A 26,879-nucleotide genomic window follows, 5' to 3' on the forward strand; every position below is an offset into this window, starting at 1 on the left:
AATCAAAATATAGATTATAGACTTTAATGTAAAAGTAAAACTATAAAACTGCTAGGGAAAAAAATGAGTGAAAAATCAGCATCTGGGGCTAGGCAAAGAGTTCTTAGACTTAACAGAAAAAGGATCTTTCATAAAAGGAAAAATCGAAAATGTTTGCAAATCACATGCTTTTTTTTTTAAAGACCTTTTTCTTTTCTTTTAAAATTTTTTCCCCTTTATTTATTTTTTTTACATTTTTTTATTGATTCATAATCATTTTACAGTGTTGTGACTTTTAAAATTTTTTAAATTTCCTTTTAAAATTTTTTTCTTTTCTTTTTAAAACAAATTTTTAATGGCGGGGGTGACTTTAAGTTTACCATGTACTGTATGATTCTATGTACGTAACATGTTTGAAATGACAGAAATTTAGAAATGGAAGATGGATGAGTGGCAGGGACTGGGATGAAGAGGGGAGGTGGGTGTGGTTACAAAAAGGGCAACACAGGGATCCTTGCGGTGATGGGGCTACTCTATATCTTGACTGTGCTGTGGATACAGGAAACTGCCTGGTGATACAATTGTATAGAATTAACACACACGTGTGCAATACACACACAAGTAAAGTAAAACTGGGGAATGCTAAATAAGATGAATGGACTGGGTCAATGGCAGTATCCTGGTTGTGGTATCATATGATACAGTTTTTTCTTAATTGTGGAAGGGTGTACATAACATAAAATTTACCATCTTAACCATTTTTGAGTATACAGTTCTGCAGTGTGAAGTACATTCATTCACACTGTCGTGCAGCCAATCTCCAAAACTCTTTTGTCTTGCCAAACTGAAGCTCTGTACCCATTAAAAAACAGCTTCCCATTCTCCTCAAAAATATGTTCTTAAAAAAAGAAAGTGTTCTTCAATCAAATAATTCTAAAAAGAGAGCAAAAAATAATACAGTGACAGGAAGGTCCATTGTACATATGGACCACATTTTGTTTATCCATTCGTCCATCGATGGACTTTTGGGTTGCTTCCACCTTTTGGCTATTGTGAAATAATGCTGCTATGAATGTGAGTGCATGAATATCTCTTCAAGATCCTACTTTCAGTTCTTTTGGGTATTCCCTCCATTCCCAGCCTGGTGAAGCTTTCTGTCTTGCTCCCTAACCCACCCATGGGCTGTTTTGTCCCACAGCTCAAATCCTATGCTGTTAGCTTTTGCTTCGTTTGTCCATATTTTTTTTTCCAAGTAAGTTCTGGAAGGTCTTTGGTTTCCCCAAAGTGCATGGCACAGGGCCTTGTTACGGTCACAACTCTGGAAAGCTTTGGGCCGGTTGCCAGAATTGCCAGATGGCTGCGTGAGCCAGCCCGGCCTGTCCTTGAACCTCACCTCACACCTTCTCTCACTCTGTGCAGCCCCACTGCCTTCTTCCAGTCCCTCCTGCCAGGCGCCTTCCCTCTGCAGGGCCTTTGCACATGCTGTTCCCTCTGGCAGGAAAACGTCTTCCCTCTTGTCTGAACAACTATTCATTCTTCAGACACCAGCTCAAATGTCATTTCCTTGGCCAGGCGTGTTATATGCCTGTACTTTTCCTCTGTGGCCCTTTTCACAATCACGCATGTACATCTGATGCTCTTCCTCCCTAGACCGTAGGCTTCCTAAGGCCAGGGACTGTGTCTTGGTGTCCTCGGTGCCTCGTCCAGTGCCTGCCGCATAGAAGAGGCTCATACGTATTTGGTGATTGAAATAATTCACAGGAAGGAAAATGCTTGAACTAGGAGACCTGAAGTTATGTAATACATTGGGGGCAGAGGAATGTAATAGTTGCACCCAAGAACCTGAGAACTGGGGTGGAAAGAAGGCTTACTTTTCACTCTCTTTTTCTGAGTGGTCTGAATTGTACATACATAATGTGTTTATCGGAAAATGTTTTCATCTTAAAAAAAAAAAAAAAGAGGAACTCAGGAAGCCTACCTGTAAAAAGGGGACATTTGAATCTGGATCTTTGTGTGGACTCTCTCCTGGAAGCAGTCCCCTGTTCTCACTGATGCTCGGGAGGGTGACTTCAGAAACAAGCAGTCCACTGCCCTCGCAGGAGAGGTTCAGCTGGTTGCGCTGCCAAGCAGGAAGTTTACTCAACCAAACAAAGACCCACAGGGAGGTGTTTTTGATGCTGATTTTTCCTTGTGCTTAAATGTGCCACAGTAGCCTGTTCCTACCAAGACACTGCCCTTTCTAGCTTGTCCTAGTCAATACTTAAGTCATCTGCAGTCCCAAATCATTTAATCCTTTCACAAATACTGACCTTTGTCTAGAAGGGAGGGAGGGAGGGAGGGAAGGAGGAAGGAAGGAAAGAAAGAAAGGAAAGAAAGGAGAAAGGCAGGCACTCCCTTTGTCTCCGTCTTTCTGCTTCTGAGCTCTGTCACAGGGGAGGGCTTGGCTGGCCCTATCTCCCTTCTCTTCTCTTGATTCTGTCCTTTTCCGCTTCCCCATGTGGCTACTTGTGCAAGGCCCTGCTTTGTCCACCTCAGGGAATTCAGAGCCAGGCCTAACAAGTCTGTATCCTAGCTACCTTGGAAAAGGAAAAGGACCTTGATGAGAGATGAGCTCGAAATAGCAGAAGGTTCAGGGAGGGAGCAGGCAGACGCGAGCAAAGGCCACAGCTGCCTTTGTATCTCAGCTGGAGAATGCTCGTTGGAAAAAGCTAGAGCCTTATTAGAAGAGCCTTTAGACTGAGATGCAGAAAGGCAGAGATCGATTAAAGAAAGGAGACAACTGTGTGGTGTACCTGCTGCCAGGTGTGATGCACCGTGGGAGATTATTTCATGTACAGCAGGTCATCCAATCTTCATAATAGCCTGGAGTGTGAGAATTACTAATCTGCAGAGCAGATGGGAGAGCTGGAGTCCAGAGAGGATAAGCCACGGGGCCAGAGTATAATCTCAGGGCTGCCCCAAAGCCCAGCCCTTCCCAGGTGCCTCACGTCTCTCTGATGGCTGGTGCTCGGCCACGTTGCCTGGACTCTCTGATCAGTCCTGTCCAGTCAGGTGTGAGCTCTAGTCTCCAGCAGGTGAACTGTGGGTGTGGCTGCTCCACAGGCCACTGATTAAACCCTCAAGCAATCAACCATCATAACATGAATTAATCAAGGATTTCAACTTTGGAGTTTGACTGCCTGGGTTTGAATCTGGGCTTTGCAATTGACCAGCTTGGTGTGTCTGAGCCTTTGAGACGCTTAAGCGACCACTTGGTCTTCCTATGCCTCAGTTTGTTCATCTGTGAAATAGCGATTAGGTTGTTGTAAGGATTAAGTGAGTTGATATAAATGAAATGCTCAGCACAGACCCTGGCACATAGCAGGAGGTCTCCAAAGGCTAGTTACTGTTTACTGAGTGCCAACTACATGCTAGGCCTGGGGCCAGGGTTTGGAGACAAGCAAAATAAGGCCTGATCCTTGCTCGCTTTGGTCTAGAGCCAGAGGAAGCAACAAGTAAATAATCACACAAGTAAATAAAAAAAGCTTTGTGAGAAGCTGTGATCTGAAAGATGGAGAGGTAGGTGCTGAATAGGCATCAGGAGGAGGGGCAGGGCTCCAGGCTGAGTGAAAGGCACGTTCCTGGGCTTGGAAGATAATGTTAAGTCGTCCAGGTTTTTGAGACACTTTTCCATTAGAATCCTCTGAGCCTGTGTGTGCTGGTTTCCATCACTCTGAGAACCAAGTCACATCCTGAAAGCTGATCTTTGGACCAAAGCCTTCACAAAGACCACCAGTGGTTCTGCCAAACAAAGATTCTTCTAGGGAAGTTAGCACTGGGTCTGTGGGGAGTGAGTAGTTAAAAAGGTGAGTTTAGGTTGAGACTGAACTGGGCCTAAGTCTTCACTGTTTGGTGGATCTCAAGTGGAGACTTTTCAGTGCAACCCAGGGCCAGACCCTGGAAAACCCTGAGTTGGTGACTTTCAGTGGGCTCTGGCGCTCTCCTTTTTTCATGCTTAGCCAGGCATGGAAACCACGGTGTTCTCACTTTGAATCCTGGCTCCACCACCTACCATCTGGGTGACCTTGGGCGAGTTTTTTTTAACTTCTCTGAGACTCAGTTTCTTCAATGAGAGTAATAATACCCACCCATAGGACTATCATGAAGATGAAATGATATTAATACACAGAAATGCTTTTTTTTTTTTAGAAACGCTTATTAACACAGTTCTTGGCACGTGGCAAACATTTCAAATATGATGCTTACTTTTACTAGAAGTTTTGGCCAACAGTGGAATATTCTTTATACAGTTGGCAGTGGGCGTGATTTATTTTGATAACCCTGACTCATTGCAGCTGCCGCTAGAGGATCAGAGATTTTTTTTGGCGGGGGGGGGGTGCACTGGGGAGAGAGGTAATTAGGTTTTTATTTATGGAAGTATTTTTAAATTACGTTCTTGTCCTTCCCCTCTCAGTTTCTCTTCTTTGAACTGCTGATTTAAGTGAACATAATAGCACTTAGGGGAATGTCAGGGCAAGAGTGAGTTCATTCCTTCTACAAGTCTTCACTGAGGCCCACAGACTGCCAGAGACGATTCAAGGTGCAGGGGGTGAGGGTGATGGGGAAGGTGTACAGAGGGACAACAATTAAGTAAGTAGGTACCTAAGTAAATAAGATCTATCATTTCATACAGTGGTGAGTGATGACAAGAAACTAAAACAAGTAAAGGGGTAGAAAGGAAAGGGGGAGGTGCAGAGTCTGAATAAATCTCATGCTCCCTTCAAATTAGTCACTTTGAGCTGCTTTACATTTAATCCAAAGATGTTGATAACATTCATTATGATTTTCCTTCTCTTGGAATAGCTTTCAAAGTCCAGAGTACATGCATTTGTATACTCTTTATAGTGACCGACCGTCATATTTACCTATTATGGAAAAAATAACCTTATGGGAGATTTTAATCATGCAGAAAAACAGAAAGAAGAAAAAATACAATGGCTTCTATCTCTAACATTTGAACATAATCATTATTAATATTTTAGAATATTTATTCCCAGGATTTTTTATGCATTTAAACATTGTTATAATACTTTCTATCCTTTTAGACTTACATCGTAAGCACTTTTCATTTTAATGAATGAAATGAAAATGAAATTTCAATGAATTAATGAAAATCTTTATGAATACAACTTTTAAAGTCACATAATATATACCACTGAGTGGCCGTATTATAATTTATTTACCAATCCTTGTCGGTGAAATTTAGGTTGTTTTTTTTTCTCCCCTCTTTAATAAAGTACCTTGTGATAAAATTCTTTGTGAAGTTTTAAAAAAAATTACTTTCCTAGAAATGGAATTGAAAAATTAAGGACTGTGTATGTATTATCAAATTGCTATTCAAAAGGGAAATATCAAATTGCAGAAGCTTGAGTGCCTGAAAGAATGCTCATCTCACTCACCTTGCCTCACCTTGACTCCTATTTCGTATTACCATTTCTTTTATCTCTACAAGTCTGTCGGGGAAGGCATGGTCTCCTGTTCTTGTTTTAATTGGAATTTTGGCTCTGTTACTTACTAGCCATGGTGTGACCTTGGGCAAACTAGTTCACGGTTCTAAGCTTTGGAGTCTGACAGACCAGGTTTGGAGTCTTGGGTCTGCCAGTACCAGCTGTGTGAACTGAGGCAAATCACTTCACTTCTCTTAGCCTCATTTTTCTCAGTTGTATAATGGAAAAGAGTTGCTACGTGGATTAATGATACCATGTTTGCAAACCATCTAGCAAGTAACAGTCATTACATAGTCACAAGCCCAATATGACTAAAAAGCATGATTATTACGGCCTCCCCTTATACTTGTGACTTTAAAATGCCAGCTCCCCTAATCCCTGACCCTGCAAATCTGCAGCCTCAGGATTTGAATTTGGAGTTGGAGGTTAATGCTGAGCGGGTTTCGCTGCAGCTTTGGAAATCAGGAGTGATCTCCCTGAGGGCTGAGCTCTAAGAGCTGAAAGCTAGGAGGTGGATAAGTCAGAAATCAACTGTAGCTCCCATGTGGGAAGCTCAGTTCTACATCCCCTGTCAGGTGGAAAGGGGGCTGAAGAGGAGTGGTCTCCCAGGGCCCCGGGCACTGCCTGGAAGGATGCAGATGCAGCCGTGGGTGAGAAGGAGGCAGGCAGCCCAGCCACAGCTCTGCCTTCTCCGTGGGCTTGGTTTGGTCCCCAGAGCTTCCAGACATTCCCCATCAGAAGGGAGAATGAGCAGGGCTGGTTAGATAGAAATCCCTCTTCCATATTCATGCAGGATGAAGGCAGAGATGTGGACTTCCTTTTAAGTACGTGCATCACTTCAACTGTAATTACCTTTCCCCAAATTCAAGTACAGACTGGGGTGCGGTGGGGTGGGAAAGGATATGAATCTATAATGGGATCCTAAACAAAATAAATAAATAAACCCTCATCAAATTCACAACCAAATGCCAACTGCAGTCCCTTCCTGGGACAACATGGGGAGGTAGAACGGATGGAGAACAGGCTTGAGTCGAGCAGACGCGGGTTCTCATAACGGAAATTTCATCTCTCAGGACCTACAAAACGAAGGCTGCCCCAGTGGCCCAGCCAAGTCACAAATCTACACCTAAGGCAGCCCCCACCTTTTAGAAACAAACTATCTCTCAGAGTGAAAAGCAATATAAAAGAGTGAAGATTTCAAATAAGATACAATGAGCATGCCTATCAAGGCTGGTGCAGATGACTCCGGCACCAGTCTCCAACAATTATACCTCTTCTGCTTTGTGATTCAACGCCTGTGAATTTATTCGGCTGAGGTCTTTGATCTGAATTACAAGGGCACATAAAGGTCGCTCCTGATGGAGAACTAACCCTTGCATTCCCTGACCAACTGAAACTGCAATCATTATGTGCCCTACAATGTGCTGTAGATGACAGTGAAGATGAGTCAATCCTGTGAGACTTCCGAGTAAGCTGAAGTTCCCCAGAATCTGTGGGTGACTTTATCACTAGACATTGGAAAAATCAAGAGTGCTAAACCCATAAAATCCAAATACACTCTACCAAACTTTGTCTAAATTGACTCAATATCCATTAATATCAGAGGCTATACAAACACTCATCCCCATGGTTGAATCTTTAATTTCACCAGGGTTACTTGTCCCTTGCACCAGCCCTTGTAACACTCCCATCCTCCCAATTAAAAAGCCAATTGGGCAAGGATGGTGCTATGTCCAGGACCCAAGGGCAATAAACAAAACTGTGATTCCTCATTTTCTGGTGGTACCCAATCCAAAGACCTTATGATCACAGGTGCCACCAACTGCTGAAAGGTTGACAGTGGTAGACTTAAGCTCAGCTCTCTTTAAAATCCCCATGGACCCAAATCACCAACATTTATTTGCCCTTCATGGAATAGTCAGCAATATACTTGGACTGTAATGTGTCGAGGATTTACTGAAGTTCTCACCAAGTTTTCCCAAGCCCTCTATCAAGATCTTAGCACCCTATAGTTCCCTCATTTTTACCATATGTGGGTGCTCTGTTGCTATGTTCTCTCACACAGGAAGCCTCTAAATTAGACTCAGTATATTTACTCCAACAGTTGGCACACAAAGGTCACAAGTCCTCAAAGGAAAAACTTGAGTTTTTCAATCAGGTTATTCACTATTTAGGACATGACTTACAGCACTGAGGGATTTCACTTTTCTCTAAAGTATATGCAATGAATACAAAACTTTCCAAAACCTATCACAAAAAAACCAACTTAGAGGGGTTTTCAGCCTGGCAGGGTATTGCAGGCTTTGGCTTCCTAATTTTTCCTCAACAGCTTCCCCACTTTTTGAACATCCATAAACCTCCACACCAGAATCCCCATCATGGGGAAGACAAACATGAACAAGCACCTGTTGACCTTAAGACAGCCTCCAAAATCCCCCCACCCTGGGTCTGACCAACTGCGACAAGTCTTTGACTGTATTCATCCATGAAAGGTGTAATCAGGTTTTAGGAATTTTAACTCAAGACTGCAGTGGAAGACTGGGAGCTGCCACACATTACAGCAGGCTGCTGGACTTGTAGCCAGAGTTTACCCAAATCGGCTTAAGGTGGTCACTGCTGCAGCCCAGTTCATAGAAGCCTCAACAGATCTGAGCTTAGGAAATGATGTTTACCTCCATACACTTCATGCTCTTCTTCTTAGCTCAGCATCTTTCCTCAAGTAGACCCACTGCTGTGGACTCCTGCTTTTATCTCCAACTCACTCACGTCTTCAACGTTGTGGCGTTCTTAATCCTGCTACCTTACTTCCCTTCTCAGGTGAGGAAGAAGAACATGGCTGTGATACAGTCACTTTCTGATTGGTTACCCCATGTCCAGATCTGAATCACATAGGCCTACATACCCCAGATTTAATTTTCTACGTGGATGGGTCTTATACCAAGAATAAACAGGGAGGGTATAAAAGCTGATTATGTGGTCACTATTCAATATGAGTTCACTGAACACAGACCTCTCCTGCAAGGGAATTCAGCACTACAGGCAGAATTATTTGCCTTGACCAGACAGCACGCATAATCACTCACGAAAAATCAGTTGACACTGATGGCTGCTATGTCTTTGGTGTGGTACATGGTTTTGGAATGTTATGGAAACAAAGAAGTTTTCCAACCTCAAGCAGCATTCCTATTAAAAAGGGCGCACAAGTAGAAGTAATTCTCCCTGCCATTCTACTCTCTTCTAAACTCCCAATAATTAAGATTGAGGCTCACACTCAAAGACCTGAGCCCGAAAAATCAGAGACAGATACTGGCAGATTTTCATGCCAAAGCCACTGCATCCAGAGAGGCTGATGAAATCTACTGCATGGTTCAGAGGCCCATCTACTGATACTACTACTTCACAGGATAGTATGTTACCCAGCAGGGTTAATTTTTGTCTGTGGGGGTTAAAAGAAAATACATCTTGGGCCTATGAATGCCTAGATGGCTGGTGCTTCACTAGGCAGTGTTTTGGGGTGATGTAACTGTACCCTAACTATCCGCAATCCAACTGAGACTTCTCCCTGGTCTGGTCAACTCCCCTCAATTTGCATTATCAAACCAAACGGGAATTATCAGGAGGTTTTTGTGATTCACAATTAGGAGTAAGTGCAAAGGAGGCTATGATCAGGAATCTCTCCTTAACTCACAGAATCTGCTTCTAAAGCAACAGCTGCCCAGCAAAAAATCCCTGGACTCTCTGGCCAGGATTGTTCTTGATAATGGGATAGCCCTTGATTATCTTTTACACGAGCAAGGAGGTGTTTGTGCTGTGGCCGACCCCACTTGTGCTTGGATTAACACTTTGGGGAAGTCGAGACTCAGATACTTAGGATCAGTGAACAAGCCCCTTGGCTTAAGAAATGGATGCTCCTTCAATAGTGTCTTTCATTGATGTTTTGATCTGAGTTGGTTTGGGTGGTGGGGACTTTGGCTTTGGAGTGCCCTCCAAATGCTGGGTGTTACCATACCTAGAGTCATGTCTCCCTGTGTGCTGTGTTCTCTCAAAGGCTTTAAATGCATGCACACAGCTGCTGGGGACCAGACAAATGACCTCTCTTGACCTAGAATGCCAAAAATGGGATGAAGAAAATGGCCAACTCAGAGACCAAGACTTTGGTTATCCTAACCTATGAAGTCCAGTAAGGGATCCAGCGTGACCCCACCATGAACAAAAAGTGGTAGTGTGGAGTAGCAGTAACACCATAAATTTTGAGCAATACTCTAGCACAACTGATAGTATTGATCAAAGTGGGGAACTGGTATAGGAAATTCATGTATCGGGACCCACAAAACTGAGGCTGCCCCCGGGGCCGGGCCCGTCACAGATCTAGACCTAACTCAGCCCACATTTAGTATAACTGCATCACTGTCTGGGAAACCTAACTGCACCACTCACAATCCTTCAGCTCAGTTAAAGCTGGCTCCCTGTACCCTAGAAAACAGGACCTGCTGGCCTTGTAAGGAGATCCCCGACCCTTTAGCCAACCATGCCCTGTCTCCGAGTTACCTCATTAGAACCTCTGTAGAACTCACTGTTGCCCAAACTCCCTCAGAAGGAGTGCTCCTTTGCTTGTGGGGCATTGTCCTCCCCGAATCCATGGATTGTTTGTCCTTAAATAAAGGATGTGATACTCATTACTAAATTATATTATTTTTGTCATTTGACAGTTCAAATCCTGTTACCCAAAAACTGGGTTCGCCTCCTGGTGGGTGTCAAGGTGAAAGACACAACCAAGCCAAAGTTCAGGAGAAGGATTTATTATTACTTGCAGCAAGTAAGAGGAATACTGGGGGGTGAGAGGGTATATAGCTCATTGGTAGAGTGCATGCTTAGCATGTACGAGATCTTGGGTTCAATCCCCAGTACCTCCATTTAAATAAATAAAAACCTAGTTACCCACACCCCCACCACCAAAAAGAAAAAAAAAAAAAGGAATACTAGGGGTCTTTCCCAAAGCAATGTCTCCCCAAAAGCGAAATTGGGGAAGTTGTAAGCTAACTACATACATATTCGGGAAGGGGCTTGAGCAGAAGAGAATTCACCATCGAATTAGGGCCAAGGTCGACAAAGTCCAAGAGTTAGTTGAGTCAGGGGTCAGCATCACCCTTCCCTCCTCCACCTGGGTGGGGGCCTTACTTCTTGCAGAACTCAAAGACATATTGTTATGTATATCCCTCGAGGAGGAACTAGGAATCTGCTTTGTCACCGTACTATTGTTTGACTGCCTTTTCTGTTCCTGCATTTCTATGTTCCATAAGATCATTGATTATTGAGACTCATTCAAGGGCAAGCATTGAGGTCAAGCCTAGATCACAAAATGACTTTGGCCAAAATGCCTTCTTTTAGGTCAAGAAAGCCTTTCCTGGCTTTATAAGGAATGGCTTTCTTGATACAAGCCAAGTAGCTTATAAGCCAGGTGGCTCTCAGAGCCTCAGTCTCCTCATCTCTTAATTGGGGATAATAATGGTACCAACCTTGTGAGTTTTATAAACCTGAATAAGATAGAGCATATATTATCCCAGTGCCGGCAAAATAATAAGCCCTTAAGGAATGCCAGCTGCTTTCATTATAGGAGACCATTGTGGGGACCAAGGTACTGTTTTACATAGTTGTAGTGTTTAATTTTGTTCTTATTAAAAAGTCTTTCTTTTATGAAATGATCATAGTACATAATAATAGACATTTGGTGACCTTACCTGGCAAAATGAAGGGTTGGCATCCCCAAGTTTATCCTCTGTGAGCAAAATGTGGATAACAATACCTTCCGGGTAATATTGTTGTGAGAATTAAATGAGAGAAATCTAAGTGTCTTACACTTACAGGTCCGCTGAGCTGGAATTAGAGTTTTCTATACTCAGTTCTGTCTTAAAGAAATACAATGTGAGCCACATATATAACTGAAAAATTTCTGGTAGCTATATTAAAAACATCAAAAGAAATGTGTATTTAACTCTAATGATGTCTTTTATTTAAAATATCATTCCAACATGTAATCAGTATAAAAATGATCCTTGGAGTATTTTATAATATTTTTCTCCCACCAAGCCTTTAAGATCCAATATATATTTTATATTTACAGCACATCTCAATTCGGACCAGGTACGTTTCGTTTCTCCAGTAACCACATGAGGCTGGTGGCCACTGGGTTGGGCAGCACAGCTCTGGAGGTACTGTCAGCAAAGATACAGAGAGATACTGATTTCCACTCTTCCCTTCTCTTCCCTAGTCTGAATCTTGTAAAAATGCAAATCGAGCCCTGAAAAGCATCTTTCAAATTCACTTTCCTCTCTTTGGAATGTCTCTTTTTCAAGTACTGTGTTCCTTGGTTGACACAAAGGAAAGTCTTTGGGGTCTGGGTGGGCCTGGAAGAGGGAAGTGGGTTTTCTCTTTTCGTCTAAGACCAGAAGTTCCGGCAGAAGAGTACTTTCTAATTGTGGAAAACCAGAAATCACTTATTAAGGATTACACACAGTGAGGAGTGATTTATATGCATTACTTTATTTAATCCTCACAATGACTCTATGGAGTAGGTTCTATTATGTTTCTACACAGGGAGAAGTAGAGGCTCAGAGAAGTTAAGTAACTTCCCCAAAGTCACACAGCCAGGAAATGGCAGGACTTGACCTCAGTGAATGTGAAGTCAGTACCTGTACTAAAGAGCTATTGTGTCATTCTTTATCATTAGTAAATTGCGGAGTTAGCATTCAAATTCACCTCTGACTCCAAGTTGATTCATTCAACCTATTCTGGGAAGCCGTGGTTTTCTCAATTTAAAAGGGAAAAATAACAGTCACTTTGCAGGATAATTTTAAGGATTAAATGAGCTAATTTACTTGCAAATTTGTAGTGGAAATGGAAGTGCTTTGCCTCACTAGGGAACTCAGTTCTGGCTTTTCACTAGGGGCTCATTGTTACCTGATTACCACAAATTTCGGTAACCTTTAGTGACAATCCCAGTAAGTGTGACCCCAGTGCTTGGCACAAAAGGCCAAGAAGTTAGAAAATCTCCGGTGAGATCGTGGGCCCTGCGCATCCCTGATGATGGAGTGCAGTCCCTCAGTGAGACCAGGAGTCAGAGCTCTCAGGTTCCAGTCTGGGCTGTTCCTTGAAGGGCTGAGAAACCTTGGACAAGACCTTTCTCCCCTGTAAACTGAGGAGACAGAACCAGAGGGGATCTGAATTCCTTTCCAGCTCTGATCCTTCTCTCTGCAGAGCAGTGAACCGCTCTCCCACTTCCTTCCCTGCGCCCGACTCCCCCCCCCACGCCCCCAGCCCCCTGCACCTCGCGCCTCAGCCGCGTGAGTGCGAATGCACGCGGCGCCTGTTTCCCAGAGAGCGGAAGGCGCAGAGGCGGCCTTATAATGAATGAATATCGAGCAAAACGCACAGGGCTGAGGCTTCGGAGAGAAGTCACTATGGTGACCAACGCAGAGAGAATGCGCGCGGGCTCCTGGAGCCCCCCAAGGTCTCCTGCCTTTCATTCCAGAACTCTGCCGGGCTACCCCCCCCCCCGCTGTGAGCTCTGCTGAGTTAAGTGCCTCAAGGTCAAGGGAACAAAGAGAGGACGACAACTAAATTGGCTTGTCTCTTCCCTTCTTCGTCAGCATCCACGGACCTGGGTGGAGTGGGCTGAGTCTAGAAGGAAGTCGGATTTGGACACAGGGGCCAGCCAACACGTACAGAAAGGGGTCGCCTCTGAAGGTTCAGGGATGGTTGGGGCGGGGCGGGGGCGGGAGCGGTACCACTTCCCATGCGGTGCCACAGAGACAGCCAAGGTCCAAGAGCTTGCAATGAATCATTTAGAGTCCTTGAAAAAAAAAATCTTTCGGGGACTTGCTTCTCATTTTCACACAGTAAATACACCAGAGCAAAAAACGATGTGCTGTGACCCAAAGGAGACCAGAAAGGGCAGGCTGGTGGAGCTTCTGGGTTCCAGGATGGGGATTCTCTTGTCCTTTCTGCCCATCAGCTCCCAGGAAATGAGTCACCCCCAAAGCTCTGCACACCCTGTCCAGACAGCCCGTTTGGAATCCTCCTGTTTCAAGGCAACCCAGGCTCTCTCTTATTCACTTGTTTATGTATTTATTTGCCAAAGTGAGAGTTTAAACATTTTTTTCCTGAGAAATACATATTTATTGTAGAAAAATGAGAACATTAGGATTCCTGGAACATGGAGATGGGCAAAAAGAAAAGAAAACCCACAGTGACCCTGTACCCCCTTGAAATAACTATTCACTGATTTAGTCATTTGTTTATGAATTCTACAAATATTTGTAAAGGCCTGTGTATGCCAGGCACTGTGCTGTGGGGTAGCGGGGCAAATTATGAACAAAACAGACATCATAAGGGTGTTTTCCTATGTATAGCTGTACACACATTCCTTTCCCCCAAAATCTCCACTGTTTTAAAAACAAGCAAATACAAATAAAACAGAGAGTGGGAATTTGGTATAGAAATGAACCAAAGCAACTTGGAACTGGATATTCAGGTCATTTTTGTGTTTGCCTATGTGTAGTGACAGGAATCGGTGGAAGTAGACACTGAACTAGCTGCTTGGAGGCGAGAAGCTATGAACCAAATGCTAAGAGTAGGGCCTGGCCCTCAGCCTCTAGCTCAGAATTTGCACTGGATAAACCAAATGACCTCCACGCTCCTGCCCAGGCCTCCAGACCTTTGGGATGGATAATAAAAAGGGTTGCTAGTCCAATTTATTTGATGTAGAGAAGATTATTACCATTTGATGTAGAGACAAGGAAACCAAGACAGAGAAACTATGATGAAACAGAAGCAATTCTATCAAAAAGATCATGGGTTTGTGGTTTGCAAGAATGGATGTCATATTACATGTACCCCTTTAGCTGAGGTTTCCACCCAGTTTTCAGAAAGCTGCACTTAAGGCCATCAGAGCAAATGACAGTCTTCCCAGAAAAAACATAGGGAGCTCTTTGTTAAAAAAAATTATTATTTTTAATGGAGGTACTGGGGATTGAACCCAGGACCTTTTGCATGCTAAGCATGTGCTCTACCACTTGGGCTATAAGCTGCCTCTGCCACTGCCCCACTGCCACCCCCCCCCCCACCGATTCTGAATCTTTAGATCTTGGTGATAACAATTACTGAGCTAGACTGACTTTGATTTAGGTTCTATGTTAAGCACTTCATGTAAGTTACAGAATTAAAAAAAACAAACTCTGTAGGAAGGTAATTATTACTATGGCAGTTTATAAATGAGGTTATAAGCACCTTGCCTAAGATCATGCCCTGATCATACAGTTAGTCAGAGTCCCTGTGAAGAGTTACATCAGGGTCATTCACTTCCACTCTCTGAGTTTTTAGACACCAAATTTTAGTCCCCTGAAGAGCTCAGAGATCAAAATCTGTGACAGCCAGGATCTGCTTGAGTAGTCAGCTGGATTCTTATCCCTGCCATTCATCTATCTATCCCTCCGTCTGTCCATCCATCCATCCATCCATTCAATGATCTGTCCAATCAACCACTATTCATCTGTTATAGTCTGAATATTTGTGCCCCTCCGAGGTTCACATGTTGAAATCTTGGTGATGGTGTCAGGAAGTGGTGCTTTGGGGAGATGATTAGGTCATGAGGGCAGGCCCCTGATGAATTAGATTAATACCCTCATAAGAGAGGCCCCAAAGAGCCCTCTTCTGCCAGTGAGCATATAACAGGAAGTCTGCAATCTGGAAGAGGCCCTCACCTGACCCTGCTGGCACCCTGATTTTATACTTTTACTGTAAGAAATACATTTCTGTTGTTTATAAGTCACCCAGCCTGTGGCATTTTGTTCCAGCAGCAAGACCCCATCCAGCCTTCCAACCATTCATCAAATCCTCCATCCATTCAGCCTCAAGTTCCAAAGGCCTCCTCTGTGCTGATGCAATGCTCGGAGGAGGCTGAAGGCAGAAGAGACGGGGATACAACAAACAGCACAAGTCAAAGCTGGGGTCACTGTAGATTTGGAACCCCCCAAGGGCATAATCTCTTATTTTGGTATTTGCAGCACTTAAAGTATGATTTGACTCTTTAAAAACATTTTTTTAAAATTTATTATTTATTTTAATGGCAGTTCTAGGGATTGAGCCCAGGACATTGTGCATGGTGAGCATGTGCTCTAGCACTGAGCTACACCCATGTCCCCTGATTTGACTCTTGTCTTCTTTTCCAACCTTATCTCAGCTACTTATCGTCTTGCTTACTTCTCTTCCACCACACTGCTCTCTTTCTGTTTCTGGCATAAGCCAAGCCCTCTTTTGCCACAGGACTTTGGCAACTGCTGTTCCTTTTGACCCAAATTATTCCTTCAGCAATGTCAATAGCTGTCTCCTTATCCTTTGCATTTTAGTTAAAATGTCTTGTCCTCAGAGAGGCCTTTTCTGACCACCTTATCTAAAGGAGACACTTTCTGGTCCTCCCTCAGCTATTCCCTATCACCTCATCTTGTTTCTTTCTTTCCTGGCATTGCTCACAATCTGTAATCATGGTATTTATTTATTCATTGCTTATTTTTTAGCTCCCTAACTAGAAAAACATGTCCCAGGAGGCTTTCATGTTCCTACTGCATGCCTTCTGCCTGCCCAGACCAGTAACTGACACATAGTAGACCTTGAATATTTGTTGAATAAATGGATGAACATGTTCCCAGTATTAGGAGGTTTGGAGAGTAGAAGAGAACAGACCTTCAAAGACAGAGTAGGACTGAGAGCCTTGAAAGACAAGCAGAAGAGGATACACTTGATGTGAACATGGGGAGACAGTACAGACTCTTGAGTTGCAGGGTGAAAATGGTGATTTAGAAGTGTTGCTCGGTATGCCACCGTCCACTATAAACCCTTAATTTAGATGATTCACTGCAGTGTCTAGCAATGAATTATTGCAAGAGGTAATCAGGTCCTAGTTCCTGAACTGTATTCTTCCCCTCTGGGCTCTTAGACAATGTGGGAACTCAGTGTTGGTCTAGGAGTTTCATGGAGCTCTGTTTTCTGTTTAGTTAATTGATTATGGTGAAATATAGACAAGTGACCATGATGAAGACCCTGAAGGGTGGGATCCATGCTTGCTTCTGCAGGCATCTCGCCAGCAGGAGATCAATTATTTGTTCAATGAATGAATGAGTGAAACAATTATGCACTTGGAAAGACCTAGGTTCTAAAGGATTTGCTACTAGCTATCTGTGTGACCTTTAACCTGGCTAAGGGTCAGTTTCCTTATCTGTAAAATAGGGAGAAGGCTTAACTCACAGGATTTTAAATGAGAGTTTATGAGAAAATCCCTGGCACAGAGTGGACACTAAATAAATTTGTCTCCTCCTGTTACTCTGCCCTGACTGGGATTTCCTACTCGCCTTTCCCAAGAAGAGCCACAGGGCTTGAAATAGAGCATATGGTGATATTTACCTTTTCCCATCTTCAGTCTTTTCAATGCAAAACGGGAATTCTGACTGCAACTTACTGAGTGACCTTGGGCACCCTTTTTGTGCCTCAGTTTCTTTATGTATAAAATGGGTATAATAATAGTACCTGCCTTATAGGAGTACTGTAAGGATTAAATGAAATATTATACTAAGTGTTTGTACTCGTGCCTGGCACATAGAAGTTGCTCAATAAATGTCAGCTGTGCTTATTCTTTAGAACTTTTTTACTCCCTGTAATGCTGGCAACTTTGTTCCTTTCCCTCCTGTAGTCATTCTCAGTGTCTACAATCTCTTCTGGAGAAAAGTCTCACTCTGAGGTGGAATCTGAGAGAAAAGGGCTCAGTAGATTCCTCCGGACAAAACAAATCAGGAAACTTACAGGAGGAATAGAGAAGTAGGGTCCTTAGGACACTGAAGACAGAGGCTTTTTCCACTTGTGATATAGGAGAGGCCAGGAAAAAGGCTGAAGCAAGGAACCAGGTGCGACCACTTTCCAGTGAATTAAGGTTGAAAAAGTAGCTCACAGGGAAGTCTAGCAATGCCTCAGGACTACTCTCCGGAACATTCATCAGCTTAATTCAGGGTGCCTGCTATCCTGTCTATTTTCATTAGCATTTTACTGCTTTGAAAGAAGTAGGTGCATTGTTCCTAGAAAGTGGGGCGAACTCAAGGAAAACACTCCTTGTGTGGGAGCTGGAGTGGCTGCCATGAGGTTATGGAAAATGTCTTGCACATCATTTTATCCCCGGTACCTAGCGCAGTGCCTAGCATAGTAGGAGCTCAAAAACTGTTTTGTAGAATTATTTGCAAACTTTACTTGCCCTTCTCAAAAAAGCTTGCGCCCACACGCAGCCGCAAGCAGGTCCGCGCCTAGAAATAACATTTATTCTAAGGACCTCCGCGCAGGGATTCTTGGGAAGAGGTTCCCCTCCCTCATTACCTCGTTACTCCTCCCCTCGGTCTCCTTTGAAAGAACAGGCAGGACACGTGATTCCCTCCTTTACTCCCACCTCTGAAAAACCCGGCTGATAATGGGCAGGAGCATTGGCCAACCACAAGGCTTTACTTTTTCTTTCAGCCAATAGAAAGAGGCAACAAGTATAGGGCTCCGCTTTTGTGACTCCCCCCGCCCCCTTTGAGCCCACCCCGCCGCACTCCTCCTCTAGGATTCGACATCTGACAACTCGTCCGGCCAATGAGAAGTTCCTACTCTGTATGGGAGGGAAGGACTGACTGGATAATTGACGTCCTCATCTGGCCAATGGAATATCACAAGTGCGGGAGGGGTGTAGGACGGAACCAATGGCGCGGTGCCAATAACGAGCATCGGGGTAAGGGCGGGACGAAACCGCTCGCGGGAGGGAGGGGAAGGCCCAGGGAACCAAGCAGCGCTGCCGCCGCCGCTGCAGCCCGAGTTGGAGGAGGGAGAAGCCAGGAAGAAAATGGCGGCTGTGGCTGCAGAGGCGGCAGCGACTGCAGCGTCCCCCGGGGAGGGGGGCGCCGGCGAGGCTGAGCCGGAGATGGAGCCCATCCCCGGCAGCGAGGCCGGCACTGACCCCCTCCCAGTCACGGCCACTGAAGCATCTGTGCCGGACAGCGAGGCCGACGGGCAGCAGTCCTCTCCTCAGGCCGACGAGCCGCCTCTCCCGCCGCCACCGCCGCCGCCGGGGGAGCTCGCCCGCAGCCCGGAGGCGGCGGGGCCGGAGCTGGAGGCTGAGGAGAAGCTGCCCGCTCCGGTGGTGGAGCCGGCGGCAGCCGCGCCTCAGGAAGGGCCCGACCTTCCACCTTCCCCGGCACCGCCGCCCGAGCAGCCCCCGGCTCCCGAAGAGCGCCAGGAACCGCCGCTGCCCCAGCCCGCAGCCCCGGCGCTCGTGCCGCCGGCGGGCGGGGACTCCGCGGTGTCGCAGCTGATCCCCGGCTCGGAGGTGCGGGTCACGCTGGACCACATCATTGAGGACGCGCTCGTCGTGTCGTTCCGCCTCGGGGAGAAGCTCTTCTCCGGGGTCCTTATGGATCTGTCCAAAAGGTACCGCGCCCGCCCCCAGCACGGCCCCAGGGCACCCCGGCCCGCTCGGTCCCTGGGGAGGCAGCCAGCCGGGGCGGCCCCTTCACTCACTCCGGGCTCCCGCCTCCCGGGCGCCCCGCCGCCTGCGCCGCCCTCGGGTCCCGCGCGGCGTGTGGCGCGCGCTCCGAGTGGGACAGGCGCGCAGGGCCGCGAGAGGGCGGTCCCTGCCCCAGGTGGGCGCCTGCGAGGGGAGGTGTGCCGCCCGGAGGGGGCGCGGGTGCTTGACGCGCTCTCGGGTCTCACCCCCAGCCCCGGCCTCCTTCCACGACCTGGTCCTGGCTCATCCACACTGGGGCGGGTGGGTTAATGCAGAATGCAGGAGGATTTTTTTTCGGGGGGGATCAGAGAACGGGGTGCTGCGTGAGGAGATTGCTTCATTCTCAAATTAACCTTTAACTTTAATGAGGTTGGAGAAAGGGGTGTGTGCATTGGGGTTCCCCAAACGTTAACTGTCACTCCTTATAAAGCGGAGAGCGTCTGTTAAACATAAGCCCTTTGACTATTATTCTTACTGTTAGAACTGTTCAGTAGGGAAGTACTTTAAGAAAAGTAGCGTAAAGAAAAGTGTAAAGAAGAGATGAAAATTTTTTTAACCTTTAATATCAGAAAGATGATGCGGTATAACAGTGTTCAAATACGAATTCCTAAAACTAGATACAGTTTAAATGGTTGTTCACCCACAAACGTCTTGTCTTAGCACATTTTTATTTTTTAATTTAAATTGTTTGTGGGTGTTACTTTAAACAAGTGAAGAAGGTAATCTGTTCTGAGTCTAGAGTGAAGTTAACCATTTTATTCTCTTCTTTTGCAGATCTGAAGTGCAGAGACTCCCATTCACGGCTCTCCATTCTGTTTCCTGCAACAGCACACACACTGATGGTATCTCACCTGTTTAGAAATGGCTTATTTTAGTATGTTTTACTTTTAACTGCTTGCCCTCCCATCGGGACATAAGATTAGGGGAAGAAAGCCATTTAAAACACCTAACTGAAGTGTGGGAAAAGATGGGAGCCTTTACAATTACTAATAACAGTGTTACATCTCAAGGATTTTTAAAAATTAGTTTCTTTTATTTATTTTTAAAATTACTTTGGGTTAGGACTTCTGCACTTTTGTTTTCGTAGTTAGAAAGCAGAATGAGACCAGTGTGCTTTCTGCTGATGTATTTAATAGCAGAAGAGCGTATATGCTCAGTACTGTGTATGCTGTTGACTCAAACAGAAGTGAAGGCCAGTGACTGTGTGAGAATCTGGATTTCAAATCTGCAAAAGGAAGGTGCAAAAAGGTAAGTTGTTTCTGGAAATGAAATGGATACTCCTTTCTTGATTCGAGGTGCTCATTTTGTTGGTGTTTTATTTTTGAAAAATTTTCTTCGGTAGGGAACTGTAATTTGTTTTGTGAGTTTTGGTCTATTTTACCTACAGTGCTTCTTATAAACAGTTTCTTTTGTTGGGGGTGCTATTCTTACTATGAACCTTTTCCATTTTGATGTTTTGAAGTGAAAGGATCCTGTCATTAACGTATTTTATTTAAAAGCCATTAAGGGAACCAGATGAACTTTTCATTCAACAAATATTTATTGAGCGCATCTGTGTAAGGCACCCTCCCAGGTGTTCTGAGTATTACATGTATGAGACACAGCCCCTGCCGTATAGAAGCTTTGAAGGGAGGCATATACACTGTGGAAGTGGTGAAATAAACCACAAAGTATTTTTAAGATTTAGCACTTCAAGGAATTATTATTAGACCAATGATTGATTTAGGTTAGGAATTTTTCACTTTTGTAGTTAGAAAGCAGAATAAGACCAGTGTGCTTTCTTTTTTTATTATTTAATGTTGAAAAATAGGCCTGCCATTTTATTTTGTAATCTGCGCTTACCTTTCACAGTTTTGGGGTTAACTGATGATGCAGCAGATAACTCTTCTTCGTAGACTTTACCAAGATCATGACTGCAGTTGTCAGTTGCTTTAAAACTAGTTTGTATCCTATTTGAATTGGCTATTAACTAAAACCTTCAGGTCAAAATAACAAGAGCTTCCTCCTGAGTGCCTGTTAGGTACCAGGCATTGTACCACATGTCTTAGTCTTTATAACTGGTGGTATTTTTCACTTATATAGGAGGAAACTGAAGTTCATTCAGTTTGGTCATTTAGCTTGTAAATGGCAAGGTCAGGATTCAAATGCAGGCTGATCTGGTTCTAAAGCCTGTGCTTTTTAAAATTTCATATTAGAAAGGTAGTGGGGTGACACATTTCCTTTTAAGCAGGAAGTAAAGAATTTCATATTTCTGAAAGACAGTGCTTATCTTGACTTCAGTAGCTACATGGGATAATGCAAAGAGTATGGATGTTGGAGCTAGGAGGATTCCTGAGTCAGCTCATAGCCACGGAACTTTATGCTTTGGGGACTCATTTCTTTAGCTGTGCTGGGAACACAGGAGGCCATGAAGTCTTGGTTCTTGCCTGTGCAGTGAGATAGGAAAGAACGAACATTTAGGAGACCACAAAGTGCATCAGTGTATATGTGCTTTTCTTAAGCCTTCCACGGGGCCAGGTACTGCTTTTATTAATAATTTTATTCTGACATTGTGCACCTTACAGAAATGTCTTTTAAAGTTGGAAGAGTGGTCCACCACGTGGAAAAAGTGTTTGATCCTAGAGGATTTCACACATACGTGGATTGATCAAGAGAATGCTTTTGTAAGCGTTTGACAGTCTTCACCTTCCTGTCATTGTATTTTTTGCTTTATTTTTAGAATTATTTAATTGAAAAGTAGTTTTTTTTAAGAACACATTTTTGAAAAGAATCTTTTTGTGTAAAAAAAGGAGCAGGACACATGTAATGAAAAAAAAAACTCAAGATAAGTGGTACTAAATAGTAGATTGCTCTGGACAGAGTGTCAGGGTACTTGGTGTTGACTTCCAGCACCTTCTTATTAAAGTAACATTGACTTTGGGTAAATCTCTGTGCCTCTCTGGGCTTCAGTCTCTAGTCTTTTATGAGGCTAATTCATTTTGACTTTAAGCAGTTCATTTTAAACACAAATGCGCAAACTTTGCCTCAGTTTACCTGTTAGTAAAGTGAGGAAGGGTGACTGCGCGATCTGGTTTTCCTGTACCATCCTGATTTGATTGTTACCGCCTCCTCTTTATTCAGAGTAGTTTGCTTTGGCAGATGAATGACATGGTCACCCTAAAAATGAGGCTATTTGAATATCTGGTTAAAGCCAGATTTTATGTAGCACAGTATTTACTTGAAACCGAGTGCCTTCAAGGTGAGCCATGCATTCTCTGGTTTACTCAAGGCTTCTCCACTATTGTTTTATACGCAGCCCTCTTAGATGGTATATATTACCTGCCTGCTACTGAATTCATGGGCAATGTCTAACGACTGTAGTTGACAACTAGCAGATGAACCAGGTAATCAACTAACTCACAAGTTCAGTTTGGTTTTTCTATTCCCTTTTCTTCCTTAACCTTATGCTTTTGAAATTTTGATGTAGGTACATTTGTTTCTTCATTTAGCGTTATATAATCATCCCCTTCAGGTTGCTAAACTGCCTTAATGATTGTTTTTAGACAGAAGAATCAGTGCTTGTACGACTGATTTGTTTAATTTTTTCATGGTAAATGAACCTCCATGGATGTATCATCCTTGCTTCAACATTTATCAACTGTTAGCCAAACGTGTTTTGTCACATAACCACCTCCACTGGGTTATTTTGAAGCAAATCTTAAACAGCACTTTATCATACATAAATGTTTCAGTGTAGAGAGCTCTAAAAAGTTAAGAACTTCAAAAACTGTAACTGTACTGTTATCACACCTAAAAATAGTAGCAACAATTCCTTTATATCATCACGTATCTAGTTAGTGTTACAGTTTCACAGGTTATCACAAAAGTAACATCTAAGTTTTGTATTAAGATTCAAGTAAAGTTTATACGTTGCACTTTGAGAAGTTCGCTAAGCTTTTCATCTGCAGTTCTCTTGCCATTACTTTTATTCCCTTGCAGTTTGTTAAGCTGTAGATTTTGTTTGGTAGAATTTTCCACATTCTGGATGTTTTTCCTATTGCATCCCCTTGGATGCATTTCCGTAACATTTTTAAAATAGTTCTTTTCCCTCAGGAGCAAACTGAAGGCACGACTGCAGTCCCCTGAGGGCCTCTTGTGAAAGCCTCTGTTGCTTGTTTTGGGTCAGTAGAAATGATAGGATATCTCTTGCCTGCTTGCAAACTTTTAAGCTTATCCCTTAAACACACCTCCAACTTTAGTAATTCCAAACATAGAAAAATTTAGCCAGCAAACATAATGTGCCAAGGGCAAAAGCCTTCAGCCCAGGTTTCCGAAAAGGTTGTGTCGCAGCCTTTTCAGTCTGTACCTGAAGGGACTGTGGTTCCTTTCTACACAGGGATCATTTAAACTGTTTATTACTGTTCTCCACATCTTAAAAATACAGTTATAAAGCCACTTTGAAACCCTAAAACTTCTTTCTGATTCCATTTTTTTCGGACCTGGTATGATTTAAGGAATCATGAAGTAAATGCTTACGCTTAAAACCCTTGTGCGTTTTAATTTTGTGGTACATGCTCATTAAAGGTTGCAGCCTGTTGTATTTCAGGACTGATCTTGTACAAACAGTGTGTGTGTATGTGGGTACTGTTGGATTAAAAAGAATTGAGATAATTTCTTGGGAAAGCTTCAGATTTCACTGTCTTAGTTTAGTTCTTAAGGCAATTTGTAGAAAATTTACTTGTTTTTTAAGGAAATGTAAACCAAGATGATTTTTTTTTCTTTACAGAGGATGAAACGTATGGTGCAATAGCCCTACTTTTGGTGGCAAAAATATACAGCCATTCTGGTGAAGCAGTGAGTAGTGGTATGAATAGGTTATATTAAGCATCCAGGTTGAGAACTTAGGACCTTAAGTAGTATGCTTGAGTGATTGTGTTGGGTTGTACATGTTTCAAACACTTAAAATATTTTTTGATGATTATTCTGCTTCTATCAAAGTATTGCTAAAGGATTTCTACAGTAAAATAGCTTTGAGGCGGGTGCCACTTTCCTACCCAGGCAGCATTGGGACACCCACTGTACTAGTACATCTATTACTGTATTAGGAGTGAGCTCTTTGTCGCATGTTAGACTGCAGTGATTTTTTTCGGGGGAGAATGATTAGTTGTTTGGACACTAAAAGTCTAGTTTTGAGTGTGAAGAATCTTATACCATCGTGGTATTAAAAATTTTATAAACTAGATAACGTGTGTTACACACTGTGCCAGGCATGTTTTATTGGACTTGGGTTTCTAATGAGGTTAATTTTCAGCCTTTTACGTGTAAATAAGACCGTACTTCACTGTGTCCTGTTTGAAAGCAAAGTTCCTGATGAAACTAGGTTTAATCTTCCTAGGAACAGTTTTTCTGTGGAGGGCCATTCAAGAATTTGTGTTATGTGCTCATCTTCTCTGTTATGGCTGAGTTAATTTCACGTTGATTAAAAAATGAAAGATGTTCTTAGTAGTTATTTGTGCCTCGAAGGTACATCCTTATTTCTTGATATTTGTTGGTTCTGTTCTCCTGTAATTCCCTAATTAATTCCGGCACAGCAGCAGAACAGCTTGCTTTAGTGGCAGATCTTGGAAGAAAGTGGAGGTTACTCTGGGTGGATTTAATATTGAATGTTTTTGCTAAAACACTTTTGGGCAGTTGTCCTCAAAACAAATGTGCTTAAGCTTTCTGAGCTTCACTCAGAAATTTGCATTTTTAACATAGTGACTGTGATGCAGATGATTCTTAGACCATATTTGGAGGTAACTGATTTTTAGGGGGTAGTTTTGCCAAAATAGTAAGCCCATACATAAATTTGTTAAACCTGCTTAAAAGTTGTTGGGTAATTTGATTGGAATGTAATTACAACAAAGTAAGCGACACATGTGGGGATGGGCCACTTGGGTGGCAGATCCAGATTCTTACTGTAGAGCTGGTAGTCAGACTTGTAAATGGTTTCTTAAATCTGGTTGCCCACTAGAAGTTGAAGTAGTCCATAATTTTTGTCTCACTCCCTTTGGACCAAGTGGCCTTAAAATAGAATAGTGGTTTTTAGTCTTTTAAAATGCATACCTCCTGTTATATTTGATTTCACTTCTCCGCTATTCCCACCATCTAGGAAGGTTGCCAGGCTTTACTTTCTATAATTAATAATAGCTACTGTGTAGTTCCCACTCCTGTGCTAGGCACTGTGCCAAGCACTTCGCATACATTGTTTCATTTTACTCTGGAAAATCCAATGAAGTAAATTCTATTAATCCCCATTTCACAGATAAAGACACGAAGGCTCAAAGAGATTAAGGAAACTGCCTAAGATTAAAAGTGGTGGCTATCAATAGGTATATTGATGGTGCCTTTTTGCTTGTGGAATGAGATGAATAGCTGAGTCACAGCGGTTTGTAAGAATTACATTTTGTGATTTGAACTGAGAAATTGAAGATGCCTTTTTGAATGATATACAATTCTCTCAGGTTTGAAAACAACCATGTTCAAATTCTAACACATCTAACTATCTTTTGCCATTACCATTTAGCTTATGATTTTGGTGAGGAGTTACCCTGGTGGCTGGAAATGGTGGAGCACTCTGTTCCTCACTCAGCCAGCAACAGCTGCTTGCTTTGAAAATACGAACTGCTCTTCAGTTCGATTTAGTGAACTCTTTCGGCATATTTGGAAACAGTTTGTTCTTCATATGTCCTAAGTGTTTTGCCTCGGTTGGCCTGGCCCTGGCAGCAGTGGACTCCACTTGATCATGGGGGGGGAATCACAACATGTTGGATTTGAAGCTCTTTGAGCACCAGATCAGCATTGATTAAGTACTGGATGATTGAATTGGAAAAGAATTTAAAGACTAAAATATAGTAAGTTTTTGGACAAACCTGTTTTTGGTAAAACAGAAATAGTGAAATAGATTGAATAAAAGTGCCTTTCTAAAAAAAAAGTCCACCCTTTGAGAAATAACTTAGACCTCTGAGTGGTGGACTCTTAGACATAATACAAAAGAAATGTTAAAAGTACATAGAAAAAAAAAGTACAGAGAGAACTTAAAACTGCTTGTTGGTGTCTTAGAGCCAGGACCAAGGGAATTCTTTTTTAAGTGTTTGAAAACTGTGATGAGTATTTAGATTAATAACTAAAAAATATTTTTTTATACCAGTGTTCATTTTCTTGGGAAAGTGTCAAGTATGTTTCCCTTAGTGATGCTGTACAAAAGTGAAGTCAAGTTTTGTCTGCTCTTAAAAATATTTTGCTACTTTGTGGTCATTATCATTTTCTTGGATGGTTATTTTAAAAGAAGAATTTACTGTTAGGGAGTTAAATAATTTGAATACAATGCAGACGTTATAATGATGATGATTATTTTTTAAAGACTGAAGCATAAGTGTGTTCTCTGTAGTTTACATTTTTATTTCCAAAATATCCAGGTAAGTTGTTTTTAGAGGATTGTTTGAGAGTACATGTTTGAGGGCTCAAGATCTAAATTATTAGTGTTTATTTAACCTCTTTTTTTCCCCTCCCTGCAAAAGCTGTGTTTATAAAAGAGGATTGCATAGACTTTTTAAAAACTTGAGTCAGTTCTTACGGTTACAGAGATGTTCTTTTAAGACTTATGTAGCTCCCCGCTTCACTCCCGCCAGTTAATTTTAAAAGATCTCTCTTGGTGTTCTTGTTCATAATTAGTGGATGTTTTGTTTCTATATTCCTAAAATTACTCTCCCTCCCTCCTTACCCATTTGAGTATCCACAGTCCCTGCAGATGCCCCGTGTAATATTTGGAGCTTTTAGTTAAAAAACATCATTCACTTAGTTAACAAAGTTAAATGTATTTT

At 43.0% G+C, this 26,879-nt stretch overlaps 1 protein-coding gene across 7 annotated transcripts in view; it reads left to right on the forward strand.

Moving 5' to 3' along the window:
- Positions 1-26,879, forward strand: part of PWWP2A (PWWP domain containing 2A) — a 116,932-nt gene that overhangs the window by 68,873 nt on the left and 21,180 nt on the right. For 5 of the 7 annotated variants that reach the window (XM_072953169.1, XM_072953183.1, XM_072953196.1 and 2 more), the window contains exon 1: positions 18,303-18,962. The exons of 1 other annotated variant lie outside the window; for it this stretch is intronic. In XM_072953169.1, coding sequence (XP_072809270.1) covers positions 18,379-18,962 — 584 coding nt within the window. In that variant the 5' untranslated portion in view covers positions 18,303-18,378. Of the gene's footprint in view, positions 1-18,285; positions 18,963-26,879 lie in introns of those variants that run through there. One more of the 7 variants, XR_012066337.1, reaches the window with a different exon arrangement.

This window comes from Vicugna pacos, chromosome 3 (assembly GCF_048564905.1).
Source record: "Vicugna pacos chromosome 3, VicPac4, whole genome shotgun sequence".
NCBI classification, from domain to species: domain Eukaryota; kingdom Metazoa; phylum Chordata; class Mammalia; order Artiodactyla; family Camelidae; genus Vicugna; species Vicugna pacos.